Source organism: Pongo abelii, chromosome 4 (assembly GCF_028885655.2).
Source record: "Pongo abelii isolate AG06213 chromosome 4, NHGRI_mPonAbe1-v2.0_pri, whole genome shotgun sequence".
NCBI classification, from domain to species: Eukaryota; Metazoa; Chordata; class Mammalia; order Primates; family Hominidae; genus Pongo; species Pongo abelii.
In genome coordinates, this window is record NC_071989.2 from 35217727 (window position 1) to 35245511 (window position 27785).

The following is a 27785-nucleotide window of genomic DNA, read 5'->3' on the forward strand; positions in this document are numbered from 1 at the left end:
TTCAGGTCATTTGACTCTTATTCCAATGATCTTTCTACTGTGCCCAAACAGAACATTTCTAAAGTGTTTGCTCTATTTGGATATTGGATACTAGACAGCATCGAGCTCCTTGTTAAAGGGTTTTGACCTCCTCCGGGGTTAATGGCAAGCTGCTGGAAGGTTTTATGCCAGGGAATGCTATGTTTCAGTTAATGCCTAATGGAAACAAATCTGGCAGTGAGGTGTAGGATGTGTCAGCAGAACAGACACCTGGTGGTGGGGAGGGGTTGGAAAATGAGGACAATTAGCTTCAAACAGAAACACAACTTTTGATATGCATTCAATCACATGCTGAGAAAGTGATTTCCCTTCAGGTCTCCAGAACCTATTCTGTTTGTATTCTTTAAGAGAAGGTCTCAGTTTGCCAGTGTATTTTTAACATGTTTCAAATACCCTATCTCTCTTTTTTTTTGAGACAGACCCAGGCTGGAGTGCAATGGCACGATCTCCGCTCACCACAACCACCACCTCCTTGTCCCCAAACAAGCTTTTTGAGCTTTGTTTCCACCATTCTTCCCATGTCATGCACCTTAGTTCTTTGCTTCTATAGTTCACTCTGCCTGGAATGTTCTTCTTCTCGTCTTTACCGGTGACAATTACAGGGTCAGGGACATTGAACAAGAACAATACTTACTTTCCAGTTCTTCTTCAGAGCCCTCTACTTCCAACATTCCTTTTCCTTTAAGATAACGGAAAGGGGAAGAACACTGAAAACACAATTTAGGAATTTAGTAAAATATGAAAAGGAAACAATAAAACTCAAACTTAAACCTCCTGAGTAGCTGGGATTACAGGCATGCGCCACCACACCTGGCTAATTTTTGTATTTTTAGTAAAGACAGGGTTTTACCACGTTGGCCAGGCTGGTCTTGAACTCCTGAACTCAAGTGATCCACCAGCCTTGACCTTCCAAAGTGCTGGGATTACAGGCATGAGCCACCTCACCTGGCATTTTGAATACTCTCTAATTTCCCTTTTGAACAAAGAAAGAACAGGACTCAGGCTGAGAATCTTTGTAAAAACTGCATCTTGCTAAAACTGAATTACATTGTTTTCTGTTCACTCTGTTTTTATGGTTACTTTCTACTTATGACAAGTAGGATTGATTTATCATTTATTGTAATTACAGAAAGTTTACTACACATCTTAGTAAAAAAAGTCAAATTGGCCGGCCGTGGTGGCTCACGCCTATAATCCCAGCACTTTGGGAGGCCGAGGTGGGCAGATCACGAGGTCAGGAGATTGAGACCTTCCTGGCTAACACAGTGAAACCCCATCTCTACTAAAAATACAAAAAATTAGCCAGGCGTGGTGGCGGGCACCTGTAGTCCCAGCTACTCGGGAGGCTGAGGCAGGAGAATGACCTGAACCTGGGAGGCGGAGCTTGCAGTGAGCCGAGATCGCACCACTGCCCTCCAGCCTGGGCCACAGAGGGAGACTCCGTCTCAAAAAAAAAAAAAAAAGTCAAATTAAAGAAAAATATACCTAAGACAAGTGGTATGCCTCTATGGAGAAATTATATGAGTGTGTATTCTAATGACTAAAGTTTGGGAAATTATGGTCTTGGAGAGTATTTGCAATAGGAGTAATAAGGGTTCAGACCAGAGTGGGATGTGGTAGTAGGTAAGGACAGGAAAAGAAGTCTCTGATAGATGTTTTAAGGGAGTTAAAGGAGACAGAAACTTGTTGTTTCTTTGGGGGTATTTTCTGCCTCATTTCTCAGTATGCTTTTGAACATAACAGTGAAAAATAGAAAAGCCTTATACAGAACAATGAATTTATTACCTCAAATATCAAGAAGCCCTGAGGTAGGGTGGCTCCAGGAATGCTTTAGTGAGTGCTTCTTTGACATCACTAAGCACTTGGCTTCCATCCATCTTCCAACCTCTCCAAAAAGGGTTGTCCTCATGACTACAAGACGGCTGGCATGGTGCCAGGAATCTCGTCATGAACATATGGTGTTCTCAGCGCAACAAGAAGACATCTCTTCTTGAACTGAAGAGTGAGGGGTGAAGAAAACTTTCCCTGAAGGCACCTCCACCAAAAGATTTTTCTTCAAGATTCACTGGACAAAAATACATCACATATTCATGCATAAACCAATCACTGCAAAGGGGAATCAAATTACCATACCTAACATAAACTAATTAGGATTTATTCTCTGAGCTAGGGAGATCTTTTCCCTGAAGAATGGAGTTCTCAAGATAATAGGGGCTCTGCCAACAAATATGGTTGGTAGGCAGTCAACCATGTCTTTTACAGCTCCTGTGGAGAGCTGCAGGTTTTCTCTGAATACCAGTGGTTCTGAAATTCTTCAAATTCACCCTTGAATATAAGTGGCAAATTCTTGAGACTTGTGGTTTTCTTTATTTCTGACAATGTTACTTAGCTCTTCTTTCCATGTGTTGGGTTAAGGCAGAACGAAATACTTCTACTGCAAAATCAACTTCTGGTTTAGTGATGCACATTGAGGGCGCAATGCGAAATGTCTGAGGAGACACCAAAAAATAAGAAAACAAATCATCAGAGAATCAAATATGACTTCGAGGAAATGCACTAAACTAAAAATCCAAAACCTTGTGTTTAGGATGTTTCTTATGTTCCTCTCGGTTTGGTTCCTCCTCCATCCTCAATGCTGGATCCAGGCCATTCACCCTCCAGTCTCCATACAAACCCTTGTACAATTTGGCTCTGCCCCTTTTCCTTTTTGTCATACATTTACCTCCTGGTCATTCTACACCTTCACTGAAGTCTTAGGCCCCTCACTATACTCCTTTCTGCCCAGGGTGACTTCCATGTCCATATGTGCAACCCAGCGAACTCGCTTCTCACTGCCCTTATTGCCACAACTCCCAGAATCTTTATGTCCACCCTTCTGCAACCATTCATACCCATGGCCAATGCTATGAGCCTCCTCTTCACCAGGAACAACTCAATTTCTGATTCCCACTACAGCTCTCCTTTTCATGAAGACTTCAGAATCCTCATTCACCCGTTGTCTTCAGGTCTGTTGCTCCACTCAGGTCTCCTCCTTCGTTTCCACCCAGCTCAGAACACAGAGTTGACTGAAGTAGGCTCGCACTTGCCCCTCATTTTGCTTGCATTTCTACCCTTCTTCTGCTGCACCCACACAGCCAATCCCAGCGCTAATAAAATATTTTATTGAATGGCTTTTCTCTAATCTAGATGGCTGAGAAGAGTTAGAGAAAAATCACACAGCTAGGCTGAGCGACACTGCTAGATATTCAGGGTCTCCAACTGCTGTGGGTAACCCCAACTTTTCTTGTTCATGGTCAGCATCCTTTCTCAATCTAAACCTTTATCATTCCTCTCAATTTCCTTACTCAACTCCTGCGCCTCTCCCTCTATTTCATAGACAATCATGCCTCATACTTCTCAGAAAATTGAAGCTGCCGGGCAAGATAAACTTGTTTGCTCTCACATCCATTTTTATAACCTTTCCTAAAGGCTCAGAGAACAAGATGTATTTGCTGTTCAACTCCAAATTGTCCACCTATGCCCTTGACCCTGGATTCTCCCATCTCCTTCACTCCAGGAAACACCCCTTCAACTTCCCCTTAGCCTATATAAACAAGCAGGCTTAAAGCTCTCATAACCCCAATCTAGACCACACCAAATACAAATATTTGTTGACCTCCTTGTCCCCTACGGCTACCTCGCAAATGCTTTCTTCCTGCTTTTAGCCACACCACTAAAAAGACTGGTTGGTGCTTATTGGCGATTATTTATTACTTTGCCCTTCCCCCATTCACATCTCAATTGGTTGCAGTCTGACTTCTGCCTCATCAACCACTCTACTAAAGTTACCTGCAAGTGTGGAATCCACTGGGCATCTTCCAGCCCTCATCGTCTCTGGCCTTCTCTGCACTTGACTCTTTGGAATTCCCCACCCCACTTCCTGAACCTCTCCTGTCTCTTTCTTCCATGACTTCACGCTCTTCTTATTCTCTTCATACCTGTCCATGCTTTCTGCCTCTACCTGGGCAGCTTTTTCCTTCTCCTGCCCTTTATTATTATTACTATTATTATTATTATTTTTTTTTTTTTGAGACGGAGTCTCGCTCTATCGCCCAGGCTGGAGTGCAGTGGCGCGATCTCGGCTCACTGCAGGCTCCGCCCCCTGGGGGTTCATGCCATCCTCCTGCCTCAGCCTCCCGAGTAGCTGGGACTACAGGCGCCTGCCACCACGCCCGGCTAACTTTTTGTATTTTTAGTAGAGACGGGGTTTCACTGTGTTAGCCAGGATGGTCTCGATCTCCTGACCTTGTGATCCACCCGCCTCGGCCTCCCAAAGTGCTGGGATTACAGGCGTGAGCCACCGCGCCCGGCTATTACTATTATTATTTTTATTTTATTTGAGACAGAGTCTTGCTCTGTTGCCCAGGCTGGAGTGCAGTGGCACGATCTCGGCTCACTGCAACCTCCGCCTCCCAGGTTCACACAATTCTCCTGCCTCAGCCTCCTGAGTAGCAGGGATTACAGGTGTGTGCCACCACACTCAGCTAATTTTTTTTATTTTTGGTAGAGACAGGGTTTCACCATGTTGGCTAGGCTGGTCTCAAACTCCTAGCCTCAAGTGATCTGCCAGCTTTGGCCTCCCAAAGTGCTGGGATCACAGGCATAAGCCACCGTGCCCGGCCTCTCCTGCCCTTTAAAAGTCACTGTTGTGCAGGTTTCTATCTTCATCTCACTGAGCTTCTCATCTAGACATTAGACTTCCTGGGAGATTTCCTCATCTCACCATGTAAATGCTGATGACCTATAAAACATGATCTTTAGTCATTTCCTCCAAGCTACAGATTTCTACAGATGGTCCCTGACAGAATTTTTTTGACTTTACAATGATGGGAAAGCGATACACATTAGTAGAAATTGTACATCAAGTATCTATACAACCTGTTTTTCAGTTTCAGTACAGTATTCAATAAATTACATGAGATACTCAACACTTTATTATAAAATAGGCTTTGTCACATGATTTTGCTCAACTGTAGGCTAATGCAAGTGTTCTGAGCACATTTAAGTTATGCTGGCTAAGCTATGATGTACAGTTGGTTAGGTGTATTAAATGCATTTTTGACTTAAAATAATCTCAATTTAGGAGGGGTTTATCAGGACGTAACCCCACTATAAGTCAAGAAGCATCTGTAGATGGAGGGAGATGTTTATGAACACCTTGAATGGAGCATGCTCAAAGCTGGACTCATTCTTGCCCACTCCAAACCAACATGAGAGCTTCTTCCTCGACTCTCTCTGGTTCTTCATATCCACAGTCTGTGCATTTTCCAGGATTATCTTCAGAATGTCTCCTCTATCTCTACCACCACAGCTCAAGTTCAAACGGCCTCCTTGGCTCCCAGAGGGACCCACTGTCTCCAGTCTTGTCCCCTTAGATTTGTCCTCCTCAGAGGACAGATTCTGAAATCAGACTACCTGAGTTTGGATCCTGGTTCTGTCATTACTAAACCTCTCTGTGTGTCTTTTCCTTTATCTGTAAAATAAGGCTTGTTGGGAGCATTAAATAAGTCAGTTCAAGCAAAGTGTTAGGACAGTGTCTGACAAGCACGAAGGGCTTCATACCAGCTCCACTGACTACCTCAGGCCTTTGCGGCAGCCACATCTGTGTGGTGTGATGTGGTATGCAAAATTAGTTCTTTGTACTCTGCCACGTTTCATGTACAGTTTGGTTGTTTATCTCATTATTTAAGATTCTGCTAGCCAGAAAGCCTGGCCTAGAAGTCCTTTCTCTTTCCCCCTTGAATACCTTTTAAAAAATATTTATAGATGAGCTTACTACATTGTATTGTAATTTTCTATGTATTTGCCTTTCTCTCCCACCAGCTACATGAAGGAAGGACCAGATCTTATTTATCACCGTATTAGGTTGGTGCAAAAGTAATGGCAGTTTTTGCAATTAAAAAAATCACAAAAACTGCAATTACTTTTACAGCAACCTAATAGTTTCAGTTTCCAGAATAACACCTGTTGCTTAGCACATAACAAATTTTGCCAAATAACAAAGGAAGAGCTAAGCAAGTACACAAGTATCTCATATCTTTATAAATTGCATGTCTTACGATTCATAATCATTAAATTATGCTATCTGGTTTGTACAGAAAAATATTTATGACCAGGACTAGAAAAAAAAATCACAGAGCACATCCCAGCAAAAGTGCTCATTCTGGTTTTGTTGTTTGGGCTGGGAGAACTTTAAGTCTGTTTTGTTTAAAGGGGAAGGGGAAGTTGGGGAAAAGTTGAAGATGCAAGAAAACATGGGGGTTTCCTTGAGTGAAGGCGGAGGGAGCTTGGAGAAACAAGCACACAGATGGAAGATCTAGATTTGAAAAGGAGAAATGCCTCATTTCTGGAACCTTCAGGGAAGGAAGTGCTATGATCTGGACATTGTGCCTCTACCCCTTGAATTCCTATGTTGGAACCCTAACTCCCAAGGTGATGGTCTTGTGAAGTGGAGCCTTTGGGAAGTGATTAGGTCAGGAGGGCAGAGCCCATGAAGCCCCAGGGAGCTCTCTTGCCCCTTCTGCCATGCGAGGTCACAGCAGAAAGATGGCCGCCTAGAAAGAGCGCCCTCACCAGACACTGAACTTGCTGGCGCCTTGATCTTGGACTTCTCTGCCTCCAGAACTATGAGAAATGAACTTCTATGATGTATAAGCCACCCAGTCTATGGCACTTTGTGATAGCAGGCTGGGGGGACTAACACAGGAGGAAAGAATAAATGCGGGGACCGATGAGTTTATATAGAGGTTTTGCCTGATAGTTTCAATTTTATCTGAGAAGTATGAGGCAAGAAGTAGATATTTCAGTATCCACTGAAGTTGTGAGAGGCAGGAATGGGGCAGGGAAACTGGGAAGGATGAGGAATGTTTAAAATGAGAAAGAAAGTTGACAAAGGACAGGACAAATTAGGGAGGAGCAGAAGTTACCTTCTCTCTTAAGTCTCTGCCGTTTAGCCCATCCCTGGGGAAAGGCCTGTTGCTGTGAGGGATTGAGGCACAGCCCACTTCACTCACAGCAGCAGCAGCCACTCGGGCAGTGCGTGCAGGGCAAGCCAGGGTCCTGACTGTGGAGCTGGGCATGGCTTTTCAAGGAAGGGAGTGGGGAGGGCTCGACCTCTGAATCTCCCAGTCTAAGGGTGAGGGACACTGGCTGTGGCTGATTTTGAGTTTGGCAATGGGGGCTATGCCCAGGTGGTCCTCCATCTCTCCAACAGGCGTCACCCGGGCCTGCCGGTGCTGTCGGGTTGCTCTCAGCCACAGAGGCCACTAAGGCTTAGCAGGGTCACCAACTCAGAGCCCGGGGCTGAGCTAAGAACGGCCAGAATTTCTTTCACAGGGGCTAGAATTAATTATACAGGAGACAAATTACTTACTGCATGACTGTGATGTTTATCATCCATACTGTAAATTGTCCGCTTTGACCATCCTGTGTCTGCTTCTATCTTTACCCCACAGAGCCGCGATAACCAAACCATTTTCACTCAGCGCCCCCTAGTGGCCCGAGAGCTGCACTGTCCCCGCCTTTTTTTTTTTTTTTTTTTTTTTTTTTTTGTACCCGAGCTTCATCCCTAGATGACATGTGGCTGGGTACCTCGGCACAGTTGTGTAAAAACTGCAACCAGCATTAGGACATCTTCACAGTTGTGAGGAAACTGTGACCAGCATTAGGACATCAGAGAGACTCCTACCTAGAGCGGTAGGTAAAGACCAGTCTTTCTCTTACCTGAGAAAAAATGCTGCCTCTGCCAACGAGGAGTCCCATGTGCTTGCAGTCCTCATGGATCTGATTTACTTCTTCACGGGGAAGAGGCCGACGGCTTATCTGTAAATATATTTTTAAAATGCTTTCTATTTGGTGTTGGAATGGTTAAAGGAATTATTTCCAAGAGAGGAAAAAAGAAAAACCCTTCAGCCATCAATGCCCCTCTTTTTTTTCTCTCTCCCTCTTTCTCTCTGTCCTCTCCTTCCCCTGTAATTAAATAAAGCTGCTAATTGCTGAACCAGATTTTTGGAGGATGTTATTTAAAATGTTTGTTTTTAATCCCAATTCATCCCAAATTCCCAAAAGACAAAATGAAGTTCTGTGCGGATAGCCAGTGAATCTTAGCTTTGCTAATGGCTGCCTTGGGAGTCTGGTTCCTTAACAGCTAAATTTGGAGCCTGTTTCATGTGGAAATTTTCCTTAACTCTTCACTTTGTTCTGCCCATGGAAAGGGCTCATTTCAAAGGACAGGAAATGGCTCAGAAGTTGTACAAAGGCACCAGCAGCCTGAGCTTTCCCTGGGCAGCACGGTGGGACAGCTGAGGAGGGGCCAGTTTGTCCTAATTTCCCTGCTTGTAGGACTTGCTCTTTCTCCTCCAAGACTGCATCCTCCAGGGTTAGGAAAGGTAAGGGCTCCAGGAGCCGAGAGGCTGTGTCAGATCCCCAGCCATCCAAAGCAGGTCCCCTTCCTGTGGGGTCAGACATTGGGCTGACTTGCATCCTTTCTGTGCGTCCCCTGTCTTCCCAGTCTGTTTGTACAAACGTCTCCCTCTGACTTAGTCATGTCACACCTGACAGCATGTCTGCATTACCTGGAAGGCTTTCAAATGACAGATATTTGGGCCTCATGCTAGGCCAATCGAATTAGAATATTTGAAGCAGGGCTTAGGCATCTGCATTTTTAAAATGGTCCTCAGATGCCCGGGCTAAGCGAGCTAAGTGGGTAGGCGGGTCCCCTCCAGTGTGCCCAGCTTCATTACATCCTCCACACTTCCTACCCACCCTCACTCTGGGCTTTGCCATCCACTTCCTTCTTCCCACCAACCCCAGATCCAACTCTTTCCCCAGTCCTCCATTTCTTGTAAGGTGTCATTGTCTGAGAACAGAATAAGACGGGACCTTCTAGAGAGATATGTACATTTTGTTCTGTCTTAAAGCCTTAACATAAGCAAAATACATATTCAAACTTTCAGACTATTGGATCAGAAAGGACCTGAGGGAGAGGGAAGGACTCATTGAGAATCTTCTCATTGACTTCAAAATGCTATCATGCATTCCACTTATGATTGATTGGAAAGGGACAATGAAAATAATTTAGGGCTAAACTGTGAGAACTAGAAGGGCATTAAATATGATTTGAGAGGCCAGAGGGATTGGAGAGTGATCTGGAGGGAAGGTTGGGTTGGGGGGGTCAGTTCTTTTGTTGTTGTTGTTGTTTTGTTTTTTGAGTCAGAGTCACTCTGTTGCCCAGGCTGCAGTGCAGTGGTGCAATCTTGGCTCACTGCAACCTCTGCCTCCTGGGCTCAAGTGATTTGCCTGCCTCAGTCTCCCCAGTAGCTGGGATTACAGGCACCTGCCACCACATCTGGCTAATTTTTGTGTTTTTAGTAGAGATGGGGTTTCACTATGTTGGCCAGGCTGGTCTCCAACTCCTGACCTCAAGTGATCCACCTCAGCCTCCCAAAGTGCTGGGATTACAGGTGTGAGCCACCGTGCCTGGGCCAACATGACAGTTTTGAATGGGTGGAGTCTGTGTGGCTTCACCCCAACCTTGCTCTGGGCCAGCACCCTCTTGGCTCCCTTGCCCGTTTTATCCCTTCCTGGCCTCAACTGCTACGGCTAATTGAACATCTTGTATGCCATCCTCAGGGAAAAAAAGCAGGGTCTGAAACTCTACTGAGGCTTAAGCCACAGCACAGCCTGCCGAGGCCCTTGTGCCCATGCCTGTGCCCCAACTGCTTGCTAATGAAGTGGGCATGCTAGTAATTAAACTTCTTGATGAATGTATAAGGGAGCATCGTGTTATCTCTTTTGGTGAATCTATGTTTAAAGAATTATAAATTGAAAATTTGAAAAAAATTCAAATGTTCTGGAAGTGCATAAAGTAAAACCAGAACATTTCCCCACTTCCTATCCTATTCCTAGGGACACCTCCTATTGACAATTTGGTGTGAAACAGATACTTTTTCTATGCATGCAAATACATCTATATGCATGTTTTAAAAAATAAGTCATTTAATAATGTTTGGCAATTTCCTTTGAATAATATATGGTATATCTTGGACATCTTTCCATGTCAGTATATTTGGACTTAGTCTTCTTAAACATTACCTAGTATTTCATTGCAGTAAGTTGTTCAATCTCCTAATGTTGAGCATTTAGGTTGTTTCCAATTTTTCATGATTATAAACAATGTTGCAAATATTCCTATTCATACATATTTTTAGACACTTTTGAGAGTATTTCTTTGGGACACACTTCTAGAAATTGCCAGGTATGTTAGGCCATTCTTGTGTTGCTGTAAAGGAATACCTGAGACTGGGTAATTTATAAAGAAAAGAGGTTTAATTGGCTCACAGTTCTACAGGCTGTACAAGCATGGCTCCAGCACCTGCTTCTAGTGAGGGCCTCAAGAACCTTACAATCATGGCAGAAGGCAAGGGGTGAGCAGATGGGTCATGTGGTGCGAGCAGGAGCAAGAGAGGGAGTAGGGAGGTGCCACACATTTTTAAACAACCAGATCTCACATGAAGTCACTCATCACCAAGCCATTGATGAGGGATCCACCCCCATGATCCAAATACCTCCCACTGGCTCCACCTCCCACACTGGGGATTAAATTTCAATATGAGATTTGGAGGGGACAAATATTCAAACCATATCACCACGTCAAAACGTATAGATATTTAAAATTCTGAGAGCTGCAGACAAATTGCTGTCCAAAGGGCTGTACCTCCTTACCAACAGAATATGAGAGTACCTATCCTGGGTAATGCTGGACAGCATTATAGCAAAGTTCTTGGGTATTATAACTATGCAAATGTGGTTTGATGTGTTGCAGGGGCCTGAAATTAATTGAGAAACACAAAGCACTTACCATCTGTATGTTTCCTGGCCTCAAAAGTGTAAACTTATTTAGGAAAATAAGGTATTTATACATAAAAAGTGAGTCAACAAATACAGGTTAGGTGACACAGAGTGAATGTTTGTGTCCCTCAAAATTCATATATTGAAACCTAATACCCAAAAGGATGGCATAATATTTGGAGGTGGGGCCTTTGAGAGGTGATTAGGTTACAAGAGCGGAACCTTCATGAATGAGATCAGTACCCTCATAAAAGAGGCTCCAGAAAGCTCTTTTGCCTCATTTACCATGTGAGGGCACAGCAAGAAGGCACCATCTATGAACCAGAAAGTGGGCCCTCGTTAGACACCAAGTTGGCCTGCACCTTGTTCTTGGACTTTCCAGTCTCCAGAACCATGAGGAATACATTTCTGTTGTTTATAAGATATCCAATCTATAGAACTTTGCTATAGCAGCCTGAATGGACTAATATAGTGGAAAAGATCTTTTCAAAGCAGCTCCTTAGACAGTGAGTACCAGAGGAATTCTCTGAAGGGTGGATCTCCTGGATTTAAGAGAAGCAAAGGCAAGCTTTAAGGAGATGCGTTGGAGAGCTTGATCTTGAAAAAGACTAGGATTTCCATAGGTAGATATAGAGGGGAGAATACTGTGTTCCATGGTTGAGGAAAAGCTTGAGTGGCATTTGGATTTGGAGAGTAATTGCATTGAGGGGACAGTGAGTAGAATTAGGGGATGTAGGAGCTGGGATTTAAATCCAGGTGGTCTGCCCTTAGAGCCCATGCTTATACTAACAAATGGTTCAGCAAAGAGAAAAAGAGCCCCTACTATAGATACTATTTTATAACCTTGCCATAGTTTGGATATTTGACCCTCCAAACCTCAAATGGAAGTTTGATCCCCAATGTTGGAGGTGGGTTCTAAAAAGAGGTGGTTGTGTGGTGGGGGCAGATCCCTCATGAATGTCTTGGTGCTGTCCTCTCCATGATGAGTTCTCACTCCATTAGTTCCTTCTAGAGCTGGCTGTTGAAAAGAGCCTGGCACCTACCCACCCCTGATCTCTTGCTTTCTCTCTCTCTCTCTCTCTCTCTCTCCCTCATCATGTGACCTCTGCATATACCAGCTCCTCTTCCCCTTCCACCACTAACAGAAGCAGTCTGAGGCCCTCATCAGATGCAGATGCTGGTGTCATGCTTCCTGTATGGTCTGCAGAACCATGAGCCAAATAAACCTCCTTTCTTGATAAATTGCCCAGCCTCAGGTATTCCTTTATAGCAACACAAATGGACTAAGAAAAACCTGTTTTATTGTTTCCACAATATGGCTTGCACATATTTCCATGTCAAATATATATCTATGCCATTATAGTGGGGATATGCCATAAGCTAGCTTGCTTTGTATGAATGGTCATCTGGGAGGGGGATTCTGGTGTTTTACTAAGACAAAGTTGTGATGAACATCTTTGTTCATATGACTTTGGGCACACAGAGGATGGGTTCGGAACAGAGATAAAGGAAGAACTCCTTCTCTCTCATTGGGCTTTCCTCTCTCGAGTCTACACTTTGAGGAGTATAGATAACTTTGAGGGAACCCCTTGGGTGGAGATTAGGATGAACTCTTCTGAGAGTTACAACAACTCTTGTACTTGTCCACACACTTAAATACGTATGACTTGTGAGCTCTTCTCCATTGTAGAATGCATGTTGGGGTCAAAACAAATAAATAAATAAAATGACCTATGAGCTGGGGACCTTAGTCTCATATTACCCTTTGTTTATTTTCCTGGCGTCTTCCCTTGGCTTTCAAAATCTTACTTAAACATCCCAGCTTTGTACTGGCTCTGACATGTGGTATGAATTGAAGAGTCTTATACCATGTCTCGTCTAAAAAATTGAGCATCAGTCCTTCCAAAGTAGAATGGTGGTAAGACCAAAGAGGTAGAAATTGCTAGGGAAAGCTGGATCCCTGTGGACATGAGGTTAGTCTGGCTACTCTTCCCTACTCCCAAGATTCTCCTGCTCTTTTCAGGCTTTGATTTTATGGAGGAAAGGCACAATTTCCTATGGGCATTTACTATAGGGGCTGCAGTAGAAACAAAGGGAAAGATTTGAGAGACATGGGAGAGAAGAGATCAATGAGTCTTGATGTTAGAAACAAGGGAAGAGGAGGAGTCAGATGATTTTGTGGTATTGAGGCTGAGTAATCGGGAGAATGGTGGAAGATGAGAAACAAAGAGTGATCTTGGGAGAAATATCTGGTTTGGGGGAAGATGCTAAGTTCAATTGTTGTTATGATGAGTTACAGGTCTCAGTGGGCAACATTCCTCCCTGGTTACTTGGGAGGTTGAAATCCATTCACAAGTAAGTAAGCATGCAAACAAACACAAAACTCAATATAGGCCAGATGTGGTGGCTCACGCCTCTAATCCCAGTACTTCGGGAGGCCGCGATGGGCAGATCACTTGAGGTCAGGAGTTTGAGACCCAGCCTGGGCAACATGGCAAAACCCCGTTTCTACTAAAAATACAAAAATTAGCCAGGCATGGTGGTGCATGCCTGTAATTCCAGCTACCCAGGAGGCTGAGGCTCGAGAATAGCTTGAACCTGGAAGGTGGAGGTTGCAGTGAGCCAAGATTGCACAACTGCACTCCGGCCTGGGTGACAGAGTGAGACTCTGTCTCAACAACAACAACAACAACAAGAACCCCTAATATATATTTAACCTCCTCACTCCAAACCTTCACCATAACATTTTCCTGGCCCTTCTTTCTTATTCCTTCTGTTTCTCCCCAAATAATTTCCTCCCTTCCCTGTATTTCTAAGTATTCAGTCATTGCCTATGCTCTTTGCCTAGGATGGCAAGGATAATGTTGGTTTCTTTTCCCAATGCTCTCCCTCATCCCTCTAGAATTCTTGATGATCTGCCAGCATTTTGTTCATACTCAACACTCTCTACTAATCTCTAAAGGGCTTTGCTGAAATCTTGCTGTTTGTGTCTGCTCTCTCCCTGAGAGTAAATGAAGTTTAGCTGATGTTTCCTCCTGTATCTCCTGCTGGCTCCAAGCAGCTGAGAGAGAGGAACAGATTAGCACCTACCTTATCCTGCACCATTTCTATGCCTATCATGAGGCCTTTGCCTCGGACGTCTCCAACAATTTCAAACTCATCCCGCAGCTTAGCAAACTGTAGTAACATGTAGGTCCCAACTTCTTGACTATTTTCCTGTAGATTTTCTTCTTTAATCACCTGTTGAGAGAAGGCCCCAAATGATCTTACATGGCAGAAGTTTTAAGATTGACTGAGAATCGTGGAGAAGTCATTTGACATGGCCCTCTTGTAACTTAACCAAACAGAATGCAGAACAAGTCTAGTGTGACCACAAGGACTACAAAAAGATTTGTTGTAAGGAGAGAAGAAAAGTGTTAGGGGAGGGGATATGCTTCTGCCCCCAACTCCCTCACCTTCAGAGGTGGCTAAGAATTTAGGAAATAATAGGCCAGGCATGGTGGCTCATACCTGTAATCCCAGCACTTTGGGAGGCTGAGGTGGGTGGATCACAAGGTCAAGAGTTCGAGACCAGCCTGGCCAATAGAGTGAAACCCTGTCTCTACTTAAAAAAAAAGAAATACAAAAATTAGCCAGGCTCGGTGGTGGGCGCCTGTAATCCCAGCTATTCGGGAGGCTGAGGCAGGAGAATCGCTTGAACCTGGGAGGAGGAGGTTGCAGTGAGCCAAGATTGCACCACTGCACTCCAGCCTGGGCGACAGAGCGACACTTTGCCTCAAAAAACAAACAAACAAGAATTTAGGAAAGAATAAAGGTGTGTCTCAATGCAGTTGAAAATGTAGATTCTGAAATCCCAAGGCTTGTTATTGTCAGGCTTTGCTGAGAACTGGGATATAGTTGTGAATAAGATGAATGCTCTGAGGAAAGAAATATCACAGGTGATTTCACTACTGGAAGATGGTGACCTTTGCTCAGCAGCCCTCAGCCAGACATGGGCTGTCACAGCCCAAGCAGCCTGGTTTGAGGCTCTGGCCTCTTTGGCTGAGCCCAGAGCCAGGGCACCAGAAGATATAAAAGGATTTTACCTCAGTTTTACTTACAGCAAACACCTGTGGTTCTTGACAAGACACATGAAATATACTATATTTTTATTTAGCTGACAATAATTGCATGACTCCAGGCAAACCTTGTTATTTTTATAGACCTATTTGTTCACCTAAACCTTCTTACCTTCTAAATTGGTTGAGGTAACAAAGCCCTATTTAAAAGAAGTTGGCAATGTCAGCTCATGCTTGTAATACCAGCACTTTGGGAGGCTGAGGTGGGTGGATCACTTGAGGTTAGGAGTTTGAGACCAGCTTGGCCAACATGGTGAAACCCTGTCTCTACTAAAAATACAAAAATTAGTTGGGCGTGGTGGTGCATGCCTGTAATCCCAGCTACTTGCGATGCTGAGGCATGAGAATCGCTTGAACCCGGGAGGCAGAGGTTGCAGTGAGCCAAAGTTGTGCCCCTGCACTCCAGTCTGGGTGACAGAGCAAGACTCTTTCTAAAAAAATAAAAAAGAAAAAAAAAAAAAAATTGGCAATGTCTACAACGTGAAATAAATGACACATTCCTACCCATACTTTCTCATCTCATGACTTAATTGTAGTTGAAAATAACCATTTAATTAGCAAGGGCAGTGTTTACTTATTTATTTTTATTTAAAATTTTTTTGGAATAAGTAAGTCAAGTTCATGGTCGAAAATCAGTGAGTGTAACTGCTGGTGGGACTGTAAATTAGTACAACCTCTGTGGAAAACAGTATGGAGATTTCTGAAAGAACTAAAAGTAGTTCTATCCTTCGGTCCAGCAATCCCACTTCTGGGTATCTACTCAAAGGAAAAAAAAGCCATTATATCAAAAAGACACCTGCACATGTATGTTTATTGTAGTACAACTCACAATTGCAAAGATATGGAACCAACCTAAAGGCCCATCAATTGATGAGTGGGTAAAGAAAATGTGGTGTGTATACACACACACACAAACACACACATACCATGGAATACTACTCAGCCATAAAAAAGAAAATAATGTCTTTCACAGCAACTAATAAGTGTTCTCACTTATAGGTGAGAGCTAAGCTATGGGTACACAATGGACATTGGAGACCCAGAAGGGGGGAAGCTGGGAGGGGGGTGGAAAATTACATATTGGGTACAATGTACACTACTTGGGTGACAGTGCACTAAAGTCTCAGACTTCGCCACTATACAATTCATCCATGTAACCAAAACTGACTTGTATCCCAAAAGCTATTGAAATAAATAAATATATATGTGTGTGTATATATATAAATATCAGCAAGTATAAAATTATATACAGCAGAATGACTCTTGTTGACCCTTGGCCCCCAGCCACCTAGTTTTCCTCCCCACAAAAAAACACCATCATTTACTTCTTAGACATTCTTCCAGAAATTTGTTACAGTTCTTTAAGCAAATGATTTTAGGCATGTTAACAAGAACATTAAAAAAAATCTTCTTTTAAACAGATGCGATCCCAGGCTAAATCAATGGTGTAAGGTTGAACAGCTGAATTACCTTGCTGTAAGCACGTAGAACTCAGTGTCTCCTTAGTCATTCAATTTATAATAGTACAACAGAAGGAAGGAAGAAAAAATACACAAGAGAAGGCCAACATGAAACTAATTACAAGGATAGCAGTTAACATCTATAAATCACTACCCAGATAACAAAGAAATTTCAGCTGGTTAGGAAAATTCTTATATTTCCCATGTATGTGAGGTTTATTATATATTATTTCTTATCTAATACTTCCAGCACTCAAAGTAGATCTTTAAAAAGGGAGGAGGCAGAATAATAAATGGAAATCTAAGTTTAATGAATAAACTATGAATTAACTCTCCCCTTTAACAATTCAGCATGATAGTGTTCTGCTAATGCATGTGTGGTTTTGAAAGAGTCATTTGTGAAATGAGTGAAGTTAATGTGGCTGCTGGAACCAACCTCAAGCACAGCAGATCCAATGGCACAGGCCATGGGGTTCCCTCCAAAGGTGTTGAAGTGCTGCAGGCGTTTCACCAAAGATTTGGCAATCTCTAGAGGGAGAAAATAGAAGATGTGGAAAGAAGGACACATTCCTGTCCACAATCTCTCATCGCGCCATTTGGACTACAGTTACTTCGTGTTGTAAATGGCATCCAATCCAATTCATCCTTCATTCAACTGATAGTAGATGTTAGGGACTGAATTGTATCGCCTCAAAATTTATATGGTTGAAGGCTTAACCCTGAATAAGACTGTATTTGGAGATGGTGAGTTTAAGTAGGTAATTAGGTGAAATAAGGTCATCAGGGTGGGGCCCTATCTAAGCCCAAGGAACTGGTTTTCTTATAAGAAGAGGAAGAGACACCAGAGCCCTCTCCCATCCCTCTCCTCTTTCCATCCTCTCTCCTTCTTCCATACACCTCAAAAGTGTGATGGAACCCTGAGTTTCGTCGTAGGCATGGGAGAATTAGTCTTCCCTACAGGAAGATCAGAATGGGCTGGCTTTCGGATGGGGGTGCAGTGGCTCACGCCTGTAATCCCATCACTTTGGGAGGCCAAGGTCAAACACCTGAGGTCAGGAGTTTGAGACCAGCCTGGCCAACATGGTGAAACCCTGTTTCTACTAAAAATACAAAAATTAGCTGGTGTGGTGGTGCGCACCTGTAATCCCAGCTACTCAGGAGGCTGAGGCAGGAGAATTGCTTGCACCTGGGGAGGCAGAGGGTGCCAAGAGCCAAGATTGTGCCACTGCACTCAAGCCTGGGTGACAGAGCGAGACTCTGTCTAAAAAAAAAAAGGGCTGGCTTTCTTCCATCTGTTTCACAGTCAGGCAGACAGACTGTTTCTCTCTTTCATTTGCTTGGGAAATGCATCATGTGGTTTCCATGATTGTCTCTAATCTGCACAAGTTCCAACACACGTGTTTTATACCATAGCCCAATGTACGAGGCCCAGAAGCAAACACAAACTGCCTGTGGGTCCTACCTGGAGTGGTTACGACTGCTGCCATGGGAAAGCCATTCCCAATCCCTTTAGCCATGGTGACAATGTCAGGCAGGACATCGTGGGTTTGGAAGCCCCAGAAGTGAGAGCCCAACCTTCCAAATCCTGTCTGCACCTGGGAAAACAAGTTCAAAACCATTGGAAACCCTTCAAGAAATGCTGTTTTCGACCGGGCATGGTGGCTCATGCCTGTAATCCCAGCACTTTGGGAGGCCAAGACAGGTGGATCACGAGGTCAGGAGTTCAAGACCAGCCTGGCCAAGATGGTGAAACCCTGTCTCTTCTAAAAATACAGAAAATTAGCTGGGCGCGGTGGCAGGTGCCTGTAATCCCAGCTACTCGGGAGGCTGAGGCAGGAGAATCGCTTGAACTCGGAAGGCAGAGGCTGCAGTGAGCTGAGATTGCCCCACTGCACTCCAGCCTGAGCGACAGAGTGAGACTCCGTCTCAAAAAAAAAAAAAAAACAAAAAAAAGAAATGCCGTTTTCTTCTCTGTTCTCTTCCCTCTCTTCCTCTTTCTCCTCATCCTCATGACGGCCATCATCAGCCATTATCATCAGCATCCTGTAGTATCATGGACAAAGCACTTAATCTGTGCCTGAGCTATTAGGCATCAAGAGTCATTTCCTAGCTTTGTGCAATTCTGGGTATGTTTCTTAAGTCCTTGGAACCTCTGCTAACTCATCCATCAAGTAGAAATACAACAATATGTCACAGGCTCCATGAGGGTCATACAAATAATATGACAGGGATCATTATGATTAACAATCTTTGATGAGCTTTTCCTCTGTGTAAGAAAGCAGGATAGAAAAGTAGAGAAGCTGAGTCTGCCCCAGGATAGATGAAGAGGGAGTTACTGTCAGTCAAGTGGAGCTGGGGCACTTGCTCCAGCTCAGTTAAACTGGTCATCCTCTTCCCAGGGATGCCTTCCCCTTCCTGAGAACCGTATCGTGAAGAGGACCCAGCCGAGGCAGTTAACTCAGGGTTGAACTCCTCTAATCTAGAAATTGTGGTTTGGACTAAAAGTTAACCTTAGTTTTTTTGTGCATGCTGTTCGCTCTTTCTAGAAGAGCCTCTTCCTGCTGCTTCATGTCACTGACTTCTTCTGTGCTTCAAAGCAAACTTTGCCATCACTTGGTTTCTGAAGGTTCTCCTGAGCCTTAGCTAGGCTCCCTCTCCAGGAACTCTGGGCAGGCTGCCATAGAGGCTTTCATAGAGGACTGTTATCACCAGTGGGCATGTCCGATGGCAGGGACTGTGTCTTACTTCATTCTCTATCCACAATACCCAGCACAGTGCTTGATACAAAGTAGACACTTAGTAAGCACTTGTGGAATGAATGACAGGGTGGCAGAAGTGCCTGATTAAATAAAGCCACACAAACATCTCCATGCACATTTCTGCCAGAGCCTTTCTGGTGAAGTCTCGATTTCTTTCTGGCTCTCAGTCTCCCTGCCTGTCTCTCTGTCTGTCTGTCTGTCTCCACACATACACATAATGCAAAATGGGGTTTAGGGATGTGGGCACTTGAAGCCGATTCTGAGCTTCCAGGCTGGGCGCGGTGGCTCACGCCCGTAATCTCAGCACTTTGGGAGGCTGAGGTGGGTGGATCACCTGAGGTCCGGAGTTTGAGACCAGCCTGGCCAACATGATGAAACCTCATCTCTACTAAAAATACAAAAATTATCTGGGCGTGGTGGTGGGCGCCTGTAGTCCCAGCTACCTGGGAGGTTGAGGGAGGAGAATCGCTTGAACCTGGGAGGCAGAGGTTGCAGTGAGCCGAGATCATGCCACTGCACTCCAGCCTGGGCGACACAGTGAGACTCCATCTCAAAAAAAAAAAAAAAAAAAAAAAAAAGAATGAGCTTCCTTTTCAGATTCTTTTCTTATTTTCAAGGACAGATTCCAGGGGTTAGAATTAGATGATAGTGACCAATGTAGGAGAAAATCTTAACCCGGGAGTCAGACAGACCTGGGCTGGAATCCTGGGTTTCCTCCTTCCTACTAATGAGCCTCTGGGCAGCTGATTGATTTTTCCAAATGGTGTAATGTACGAGGAGCTTGTGGAAAATCCATCCATTTTGTCTTCCTGCCTGTCTTTCTTTTTCACTCCATCTAAATACCATACATAAATGGCATAAATGGTGAAAAATCTGATTGCTTGGACAATGTGTAACAGTGAAAAGGAAGCCTAGCATGACTTAATCCATTTTGCTCCTAACCAGCTTGCTCTCATCCTCCCAATGTGATGATGTCTTTTAGGTTAACTGCTTTTGTTTATCTCTGCATATAGGCTAAGCTAACTATGGGAGGAATTCAGTTTATGGTTTAACTTTGAGGCAAGGATGCTTTAAAAAGAATCCCTGAGGAGATAAGAAGGATGTACACAGAAGTAACAACGTTACGTTAAAAATTTATAACTATTGTAACCCTTGCTGCGGCCCAAATGTCTGCGGTCACCAGTCGCCTTTTGACCTCAACCCCCTCCCTCTTCCCCTTTCCCTTAACATAAAAGGAACCCACATTTGCTTAAGGTGGTTCTTTAGGACATGAGTTTGCCATTTTCTCGGTTTGCTTGCTCCCCCAAATAAGGTGGTCTTCCTTGCCCCAACATCTTATTGCTTGACTTACTGACTGTTTTGCAGCAAGTGGTACAAGCTTTGGACTCGGTTACAAATGCATGGAATTATGTAAAACAGTAAACCATGTTTAGTCACGGAGGAAGTATCAGTTTCATAGACTCTTACAGTAGTACAGAGATGGATCATTCTAAGGTCCACAGACTCAACTGTCTTTGGAGATGAGGAGCATATGTTAGGGAGAGAAGCAGGCTGGGTCATGACAGCAAGTTGGGTGGGGACTACGGGTGTGCATGTCCTGCAGTCAGTTTCAAATTCAAAATCAGTCTATGCCAATATGGGCCCAGAGGCTGCAGTTTTCTAACTTTAATCCAGATTCCACATGTTAAAGAAAAGAATGCCACTGATCGTTAATTAAGATGACTGCTCCTCGACAGAACTGGCACTCTGCACTCAGATTTTTCTGTCTTCTGTTCCTTCCCTCTTTGCCACGATTTGCCCTTTCTACACCATGCTCTGTCATTTTGGAGGGGCAGCTTGATACAGTGGCTAGTCCTGTGGTTTTGGGAGCCTGAGTTTGAGTCTTGGACCTATTCCTACTGACAGCATAAGCTTGACAGGTTGTTTAACCACCTTGGACCTAAATTCACTTATATTTAAAATGGGATGATATGTTTTGGCTGAGTCCCCACCCAAATCTCATCATGAATTGTAGCTCCCATAATTCCCACGTGTTGTGGGAGGGACCTGATGGGAGATAATTGAATCATAGGGGTGGTTTCCCCCATACTGTTCTCATGGCAGTGAATAAGTCTCACAAGATCTGATGGTTTTATAAGGGGAAACCCTTTTTGCTTGGCTCTCATTGTCTCTTGTCTGCTGCCATGTAAGATGTGCCTTTCGCATTCCACCATGATTGTTAGGCCTCCCCAACCGCATGGAACTTTGTCCTTTAAACCTCTTTTTCTTTATAAATTACCCAGTCTCAGGTATTTCTTTATCAGCAGCATGAGAAAGGACTAATATGTGGGAAAAATAGCAATAGGGCATACTATAGAACTGTTGATAGATATGAACTGACTTAACACATGCAAAGTGTTATGAACAGTGTCTGACACATAGTAGGTACTCAGAAAGTTCCAGCTATCCTTATTTTTACCTAGTCCTCGGAATAGTCCTTCTTAAGGATTGCCTGTGTTAGGTAGTTTTCAATTACATTGTTTGAAAGTCATAAAACCACAAGATAGAAAATTTTGAAATTCATATTTCCTTTGAATTCAGCCTACCTTCTCTTTAATTAGTCTGACGGTGACAGCTTCACTTTGTGCTGATTTGGAGGCCAAAGTTTATCCTTTTCACTGATGTAGCTAATTTCAAACTGACTGGATATACTCATTTTTTTAAAGTAGCAGATTAACTTTCTCCAGCCAGGACTTCGATCAGTTTGTGGGCAGATTGGAGAAGGGAGGATGGGCACAGCAGGAGCAGGCTGGCCCAAGCTGCCTGTGGTACACCAGGGACATCCAATGCACCTGGGCATAACAGAGACCCAGCTGCCCAGGCAGAAATTGCAAAATTTCTGCTGATGGGACTGCTCAGTGTCAGCTGTAGGGAATATTTATTTATTTATTTATTTATTTATTTATTTATTTATTTATTTTGAGATGGAGTCTTGCTCTGTTGCCCAGGCTGGAGTGCAATGGCGTGATCTTGGCTCATTGCAACCTCCACCTCCTGGGTTCAAACATTGTCCTGCGTCAGCCTCCTGAGTAGCTGGGATTACAGGCATGCACTACCACACCCAGCTACTTTTTGTATTTTTAGTAGAGATGGTGTTTCACCATGTTGGCTGGGCTGGTTTTGAACTCCTGACCTCAAGTGACCCGCCTGCCTCAGCCTCCCAAAGTGCTGGGATGACAGGTGTGAGCCACTGCACCCAACCTAGCTGTAGGAAATTTTTAGTTGAGGAAGTCTATTCCAGCAATGATGGCTGGACTGAAATAGGTGTGAAACATACTTACAAGGACAGGTTCTCCACCTGTCCTTGGCTGGTCTAACCACCTGTTAGTCCAATCATGATAGGTCACCCAGCAGTGAGGCACGGCTTCTGTGGCCCTAGTGATCATCCTCTGGTCTTTTAATCTCCATAGTTATTCTCAGTAGACAGAGGACTGCTTTATTTGATACACTCTAATATGAGGTGTGATTATAAGTAAATTAATCCCTTTTGAAAACACACAGGCTAGAGCTCACATAGCCAATGAATTTTATCCCCATTAAAGTAATGCCCTTGGGGGTAGTGTGCTTATTCCACCAATGCTGCTTTAATTCAACCTATTTTACAATTTTTTGGGAACTATTTTCAAATTCAGTACCTGCAGTGGTGGTACTCTTCTAATTTAGAGGCTGGATTGTTATTATTATTTTAAAAACATTATTTTGGCCAGGCGCGGTGGCTCATGCCTGTAATCCCAGCACTTTGGGAGGCCAAGGCGGGCAGATGACCTGAGGTCAGGAGTTCGAGACCAGCCTGACCAACACGGAGAAACCCCAGTCTCTACTAAAATACAAAATTAGCCGAGTGTGGTGGCAGATGCCTGTAATCCCAGCTACTTGGGAGGCTGAGGCAGGAGAATCACTTGAACCTGGGAGGCAGAGGCTGTGGTGAGCTGAGATCGTGCCACTGCACTCCAGCCTGGGCAACAAGAGAGAAATTCCATCTCAAAAACAAACAAACAAACAAAAAAACCCACATTATTTCCAGGCAAGTTTTGTCAGAAAGATATATGCTGCCAGGTTGCTAAATACTATTTTTGCAAAAATTAAGATTAAAAACTTGGCTATTGGGCCTGGCACGGTGGCTCACACCTCTGATGCTAGCACTTTGGGAGGCCAAGGTGGGCGGATCACTTGAGGTCAGGAATTCAAGAGCAGCCTGGCTAACATGGTGAAACCCCGTCTTTACTAAAAATACAAAAATTAGTCAGGTTTGGTGGCACACGCCTGTGGTCCCAGCTACTTGGGAGGCTGTGGCAGGAGAATCCCTTGAACCCCAGGAGGCAGAGGTTGCAGTGAGCCAAGATCGTACCACTGTTCTCCAGGCTGGATGACAGAGCGAGACTTTGTCTCAAAATAACCAAACAAAAAAAACAACAAAAACCTTGGCTATGAGACTAAATTTCCTATGTCGTTTGTCAGCCCCTGAAACAATCCCTAGAACGAAATTTAAAAAAATATTGAGTCATGGTCTAATAACATCACGTATGGCTGTTAGCAACTTATTTGATAGACATCAATTTGGATATTTAAGTTCTGTTGTACTTGTTAAACTGATCAGCGAATGTGCTAAGAAATCAACCAGCCCACTAGCAAAAATTTCATTCATTTGTAGGCATACTTTGGAATTCACAGAGCGGAGGCTTTCTGCCTGCAACACAGAAGGAAGTTTAGGAGGTTTCTGTCTGTGCATCTCCTGTTCCCACTGCACTCAATGGCACTCTTACATGCCACTTACTTCATCTGCAATGCACACGCCTCCCCTTGCTCGTACCAGCTCAAAGGCTTCCTTTAGAAACCCCTTTGGGTACTGGACAACTCCATTCACACCCTGCAAAAGACCAGACCAAGAAGACCTATAATAACAGCATCAGCCCTTTCAAAGTATATAAAAAAGTTAGATCATAATTACCATCAATATCATGATAGTAACACTAGCAATTTTAACAACAGTCTATAGAACAGTTTCCACTATGGGTGAAAAGAGGACTTATTACTCTATACTATGACTTCTGGAAAAAAGATGCAAACGTAGATTATTTTCTGAGATTAGAAAACAGTAGAATAAAGGAATTTGGTGAGACTAAAGAAAGAGTTCTTTGGACAATGCAGATGTTATTAAGCAGCTAAAAATGGCCAGGGTTTCCTCTTCTTAAGAATTTTAGGAGTTCAGTAGTTTCATCTGTCTGGTGAGAATGGAGGAGAGGGTTTTAAAAGGTCATTTGAAAGTCAGCGTCTTCTTTTTTTCAAGGAGATCAAGAGAATGAATTTAGAGAGGGACACAGTGAGCACTTAATTCATTTGGAATTCTCTAGAATATACGAGTTAAAACTTTCTGATAATTGAAGATTCAGCTCCATTAATGTCTAAGGTTCATATACCCACTTGAATAGGTTCTGCGAAAAATCCAGCAATTGACTTGGCCACAGATGTGCTCAGCGTATCTTTGAATTGCTCAATATACTGATCTTTAGCTTGGCAGCAGTCTGCAAAAAGCAAACAACAAAACAAAACAAACCACAGCATTTGAAAATGTGAGCCTGTTATTTAGAAGCATGGGGAAAAACAGGAAAAAAAAAAAGAAGCAGACAGGGTAAGTTAATCAGGGTCTTCAGAATACGGTAAACTGGGGTGAGGATATGCATTTCTGAAGGGGGAATGTTCTCTCTGAACAACTTGTACTTTGGTTCAAGGAGGGAGATTAGGATAGCCATAAAGGCATAAACAAACCACTTCAGTTCTTTCCATCTGGGGAAGAAACATTACAAAGTATCATTGAGCTGGTATATACAGCTGTTTCACCTAAGGATGCCCGTCCTCTCAAACGGGTGGATCTAATTCAAATGAAATTAGAGTGATTTAAATTATTTGAAAATAACTCTATTTACCTTTCATTACCATTTAATCTGATGTACAGTTTTAAAGCTACAAAGTGTCTTTGTCTTTAGAGTTAGTAAATATGTTTGTAGAACAATTAGAATTCAGTCTAAAGAGAAATGTTCGAGAGCCAGGTGGCTTCCATCCATCACAGCCCTTGGCACTTGGTCCTGTGCTTGTTTTTAACAGGGCTTTCTCCGATTAATCAGGAGGTTTCTGTGGGCAGGGACTATACCTTGTTCATTTCTAAAATCTCTGTGACCAGGCAAGCTGTTTGGTACACTGTAGGTGGTGCTCAGTAAATGTTTAATGCATTAAGAAGAAAATATTAACAAATAGTAGAAATTATGACTGGAGTGAGACATTGAGCAATTTTGCTTGAAGGCCTTTCTTTCTTTCTTTTTTTTGGAGGTCTTTCTAATGGGAAAAAGCAGTGAAGTGTCCTTGTTGAAGTGATCTGTTTTTAGTTCATTACTTCTCCTTTTGGCTGCATCTTACTGCTGATAAACCCACCTGCTGAGTTTTAAATTTCAATAATCACTTTTATATTACTAGAAGGCATATTTGTTTTTAAAACTTGCTTTCTTATTCTTCACAGTGTCCTATCCCTTTCACATATTTTCAAGCTTATATTTGATTTTCTTTAAATGTATTAAACATTCATTTTATAGTCTATCTGATAATTGTGTTATTTGAAATCCTTGCTGATCTTTTTCTTGATTGTGGAGTTTTGTGTATTGTATGTTTATTTTTGACAAGGGGCAGTTTATTTTCCTTGGAATTTCATTTGTGAGAATTCTTTGAGGCCCAGAATGAGGTAGATCCCTCCAGAGCCTATTTGAGTTTGCAGCTTCCAAGTGCGTAGGGCATTAGAGTTTAAGAGTCCTTTAAATTATAAGCTTGAGGAAGTGAGCGTTCACAGTGCAAAGCCTCGGAGGGCCAGTCTGCAGGTGAAATTTTCAGTGGTGGCTCCTCCCAGTCCCTCCACTTCCATTGAGCACCAGAATCCTTGCAGGCCCTTTGGCCTGTGACGGGTAACATGTTCTTGGTGGTGTATTTAATTCTAGTTGACCCGTGGATGAAGATGTGGCCTCTTGGGGGCTCCAGCTTTGTGGCAGAGGAGGGTTTCCTATAAGATCCCTTACTTTGGCTGGGCCCTGGACTTCGTCATCTCTTCCCTGCACTCCACAGACCCATCAACATGGAAGCTCAAGGTTACCAGGTTCAAGAAATGCTCTCAGGGTCAAAGCTGGCTGCAGTGCCCTAATGATCTATTTGAGTTTCTGAGAATTCGTGCTTTCTTGTATCCATGCTTTGAAGGGAATGCATTTCATTTTATCTAGGATTTTTTAGTTGTTTTCCACTGGAGAAAATCCAGGCTATCATGTTACCAGTACCAGCTGTCCATCCAGCTCAGTTTTCTTAGTACTAACCATGTCTACTTTCTCATCCTGTTTAAAGATACTAGAAACATTTCTGCCATGCTTCACTAGCTGCAAGCCTCACTACACAGACACACAAGCATGAAATCCTGTGGATGGGAGAGGATGAGAGATGAGTGGGAAGATTGCCCAGCAGGCTTGCCCAAGCTCCAGAAGCCTCCATCTGTGTGTCAGAATTGAAAGTGGGAATCACCAAGGAAGCAGGAAAGGTGTGTGAGAGAGAGAGAGAAGTTCTCCTACTCTGGAATAACAAAGGACCCAGATCAACTGTATCCATACATGACTGATCCTTCAGAATTTTTATCCACATCTGTTATTTGGTTCTAAACAGCACCATGCAGTCTCTGAACTTAAATTTATATCCATAGATGACTGAAGGAGTGCAGAGAAAGATGTGGATGGGATGGAAAGCCTCAACCTGAGTGACAGTGAAAGCAGTGTGGGAGAGGGCTCCCCACCTACCATCCCAGTGCTTGCTTAGAGGCATGGATGCAGTGCTGTCTCCACGGTGCTAGACAGAAGGAAGAGAAACCTTCTGCAATCACCATCAAAACCGAATTTTATACCTCAGCTCTTCATTAAAAGTGAGGAAATACTAGCTGGCCCCAAACATATTTTTAGGTTACATGTGATATTCGGAAAAGTTTGATTGACAGAGATACCTGATATCTTTGGTTAGCTGGAGGTTGGAGGTTGAGGGTGTGAGAAAGGAAGTAATGACAAGTATATGAAACCCTCAAAGTATGTTTTTGGCATCACTTGTGCTGTTTTGATGAGAAGAATATAGTAGACAAATAAATCTATGCCTCTAGAGACAGAAATTTCCCGTTTTTATTGGGAAAGGAAGAGAAAACAGCTTCAGATGACCCTAAAAGATGGATCAGACCTATGTTCAAGAGACGTAATTTGGAAATGTAACAAGCCTATTTGTAACTGGAGAAATCAAAGAGTGGAGCTTAAATTTGGGCAGAACCAAACCAAAAGGTTTTGCTTGAACCTATGCTAGAGTTTTCATGACTTTTTCCCTCTGTGCCCACATGCTCAGTGATGAGAGAGTCATCGATTGTGATGAGCTTTTTACTTTATTTCACGCTAGCTGCATTGACTCATTGCTGTAACCCCAGGTTA

General features: G+C 43.4%; 1 protein-coding gene across 2 annotated transcripts in view; it reads right to left on the reverse strand.

The window, feature by feature from the left end:
* Positions 1-1802: 1802 nt before the first annotated feature.
* The window catches only part of AGXT2 (alanine--glyoxylate aminotransferase 2), a 44708-nt gene continuing 18725 nt past the window's right edge, over positions 1803-27785 (reverse strand). The window contains 7 exon segments of one of the 2 annotated variants that reach the window (NM_001131205.2): positions 1803-2528; positions 7801-7899; positions 14017-14166; positions 16941-17032; positions 17967-18099; positions 24077-24169; positions 24724-24824. In NM_001131205.2, the coding sequence (NP_001124677.1) occupies positions 2421-2528; positions 7801-7899; positions 14017-14166; positions 16941-17032; positions 17967-18099; positions 24077-24169; positions 24724-24824 (776 nt within the window). In that variant the 3' untranslated portion in view covers positions 1803-2420. 2 annotated transcript variants of the gene reach the window in all.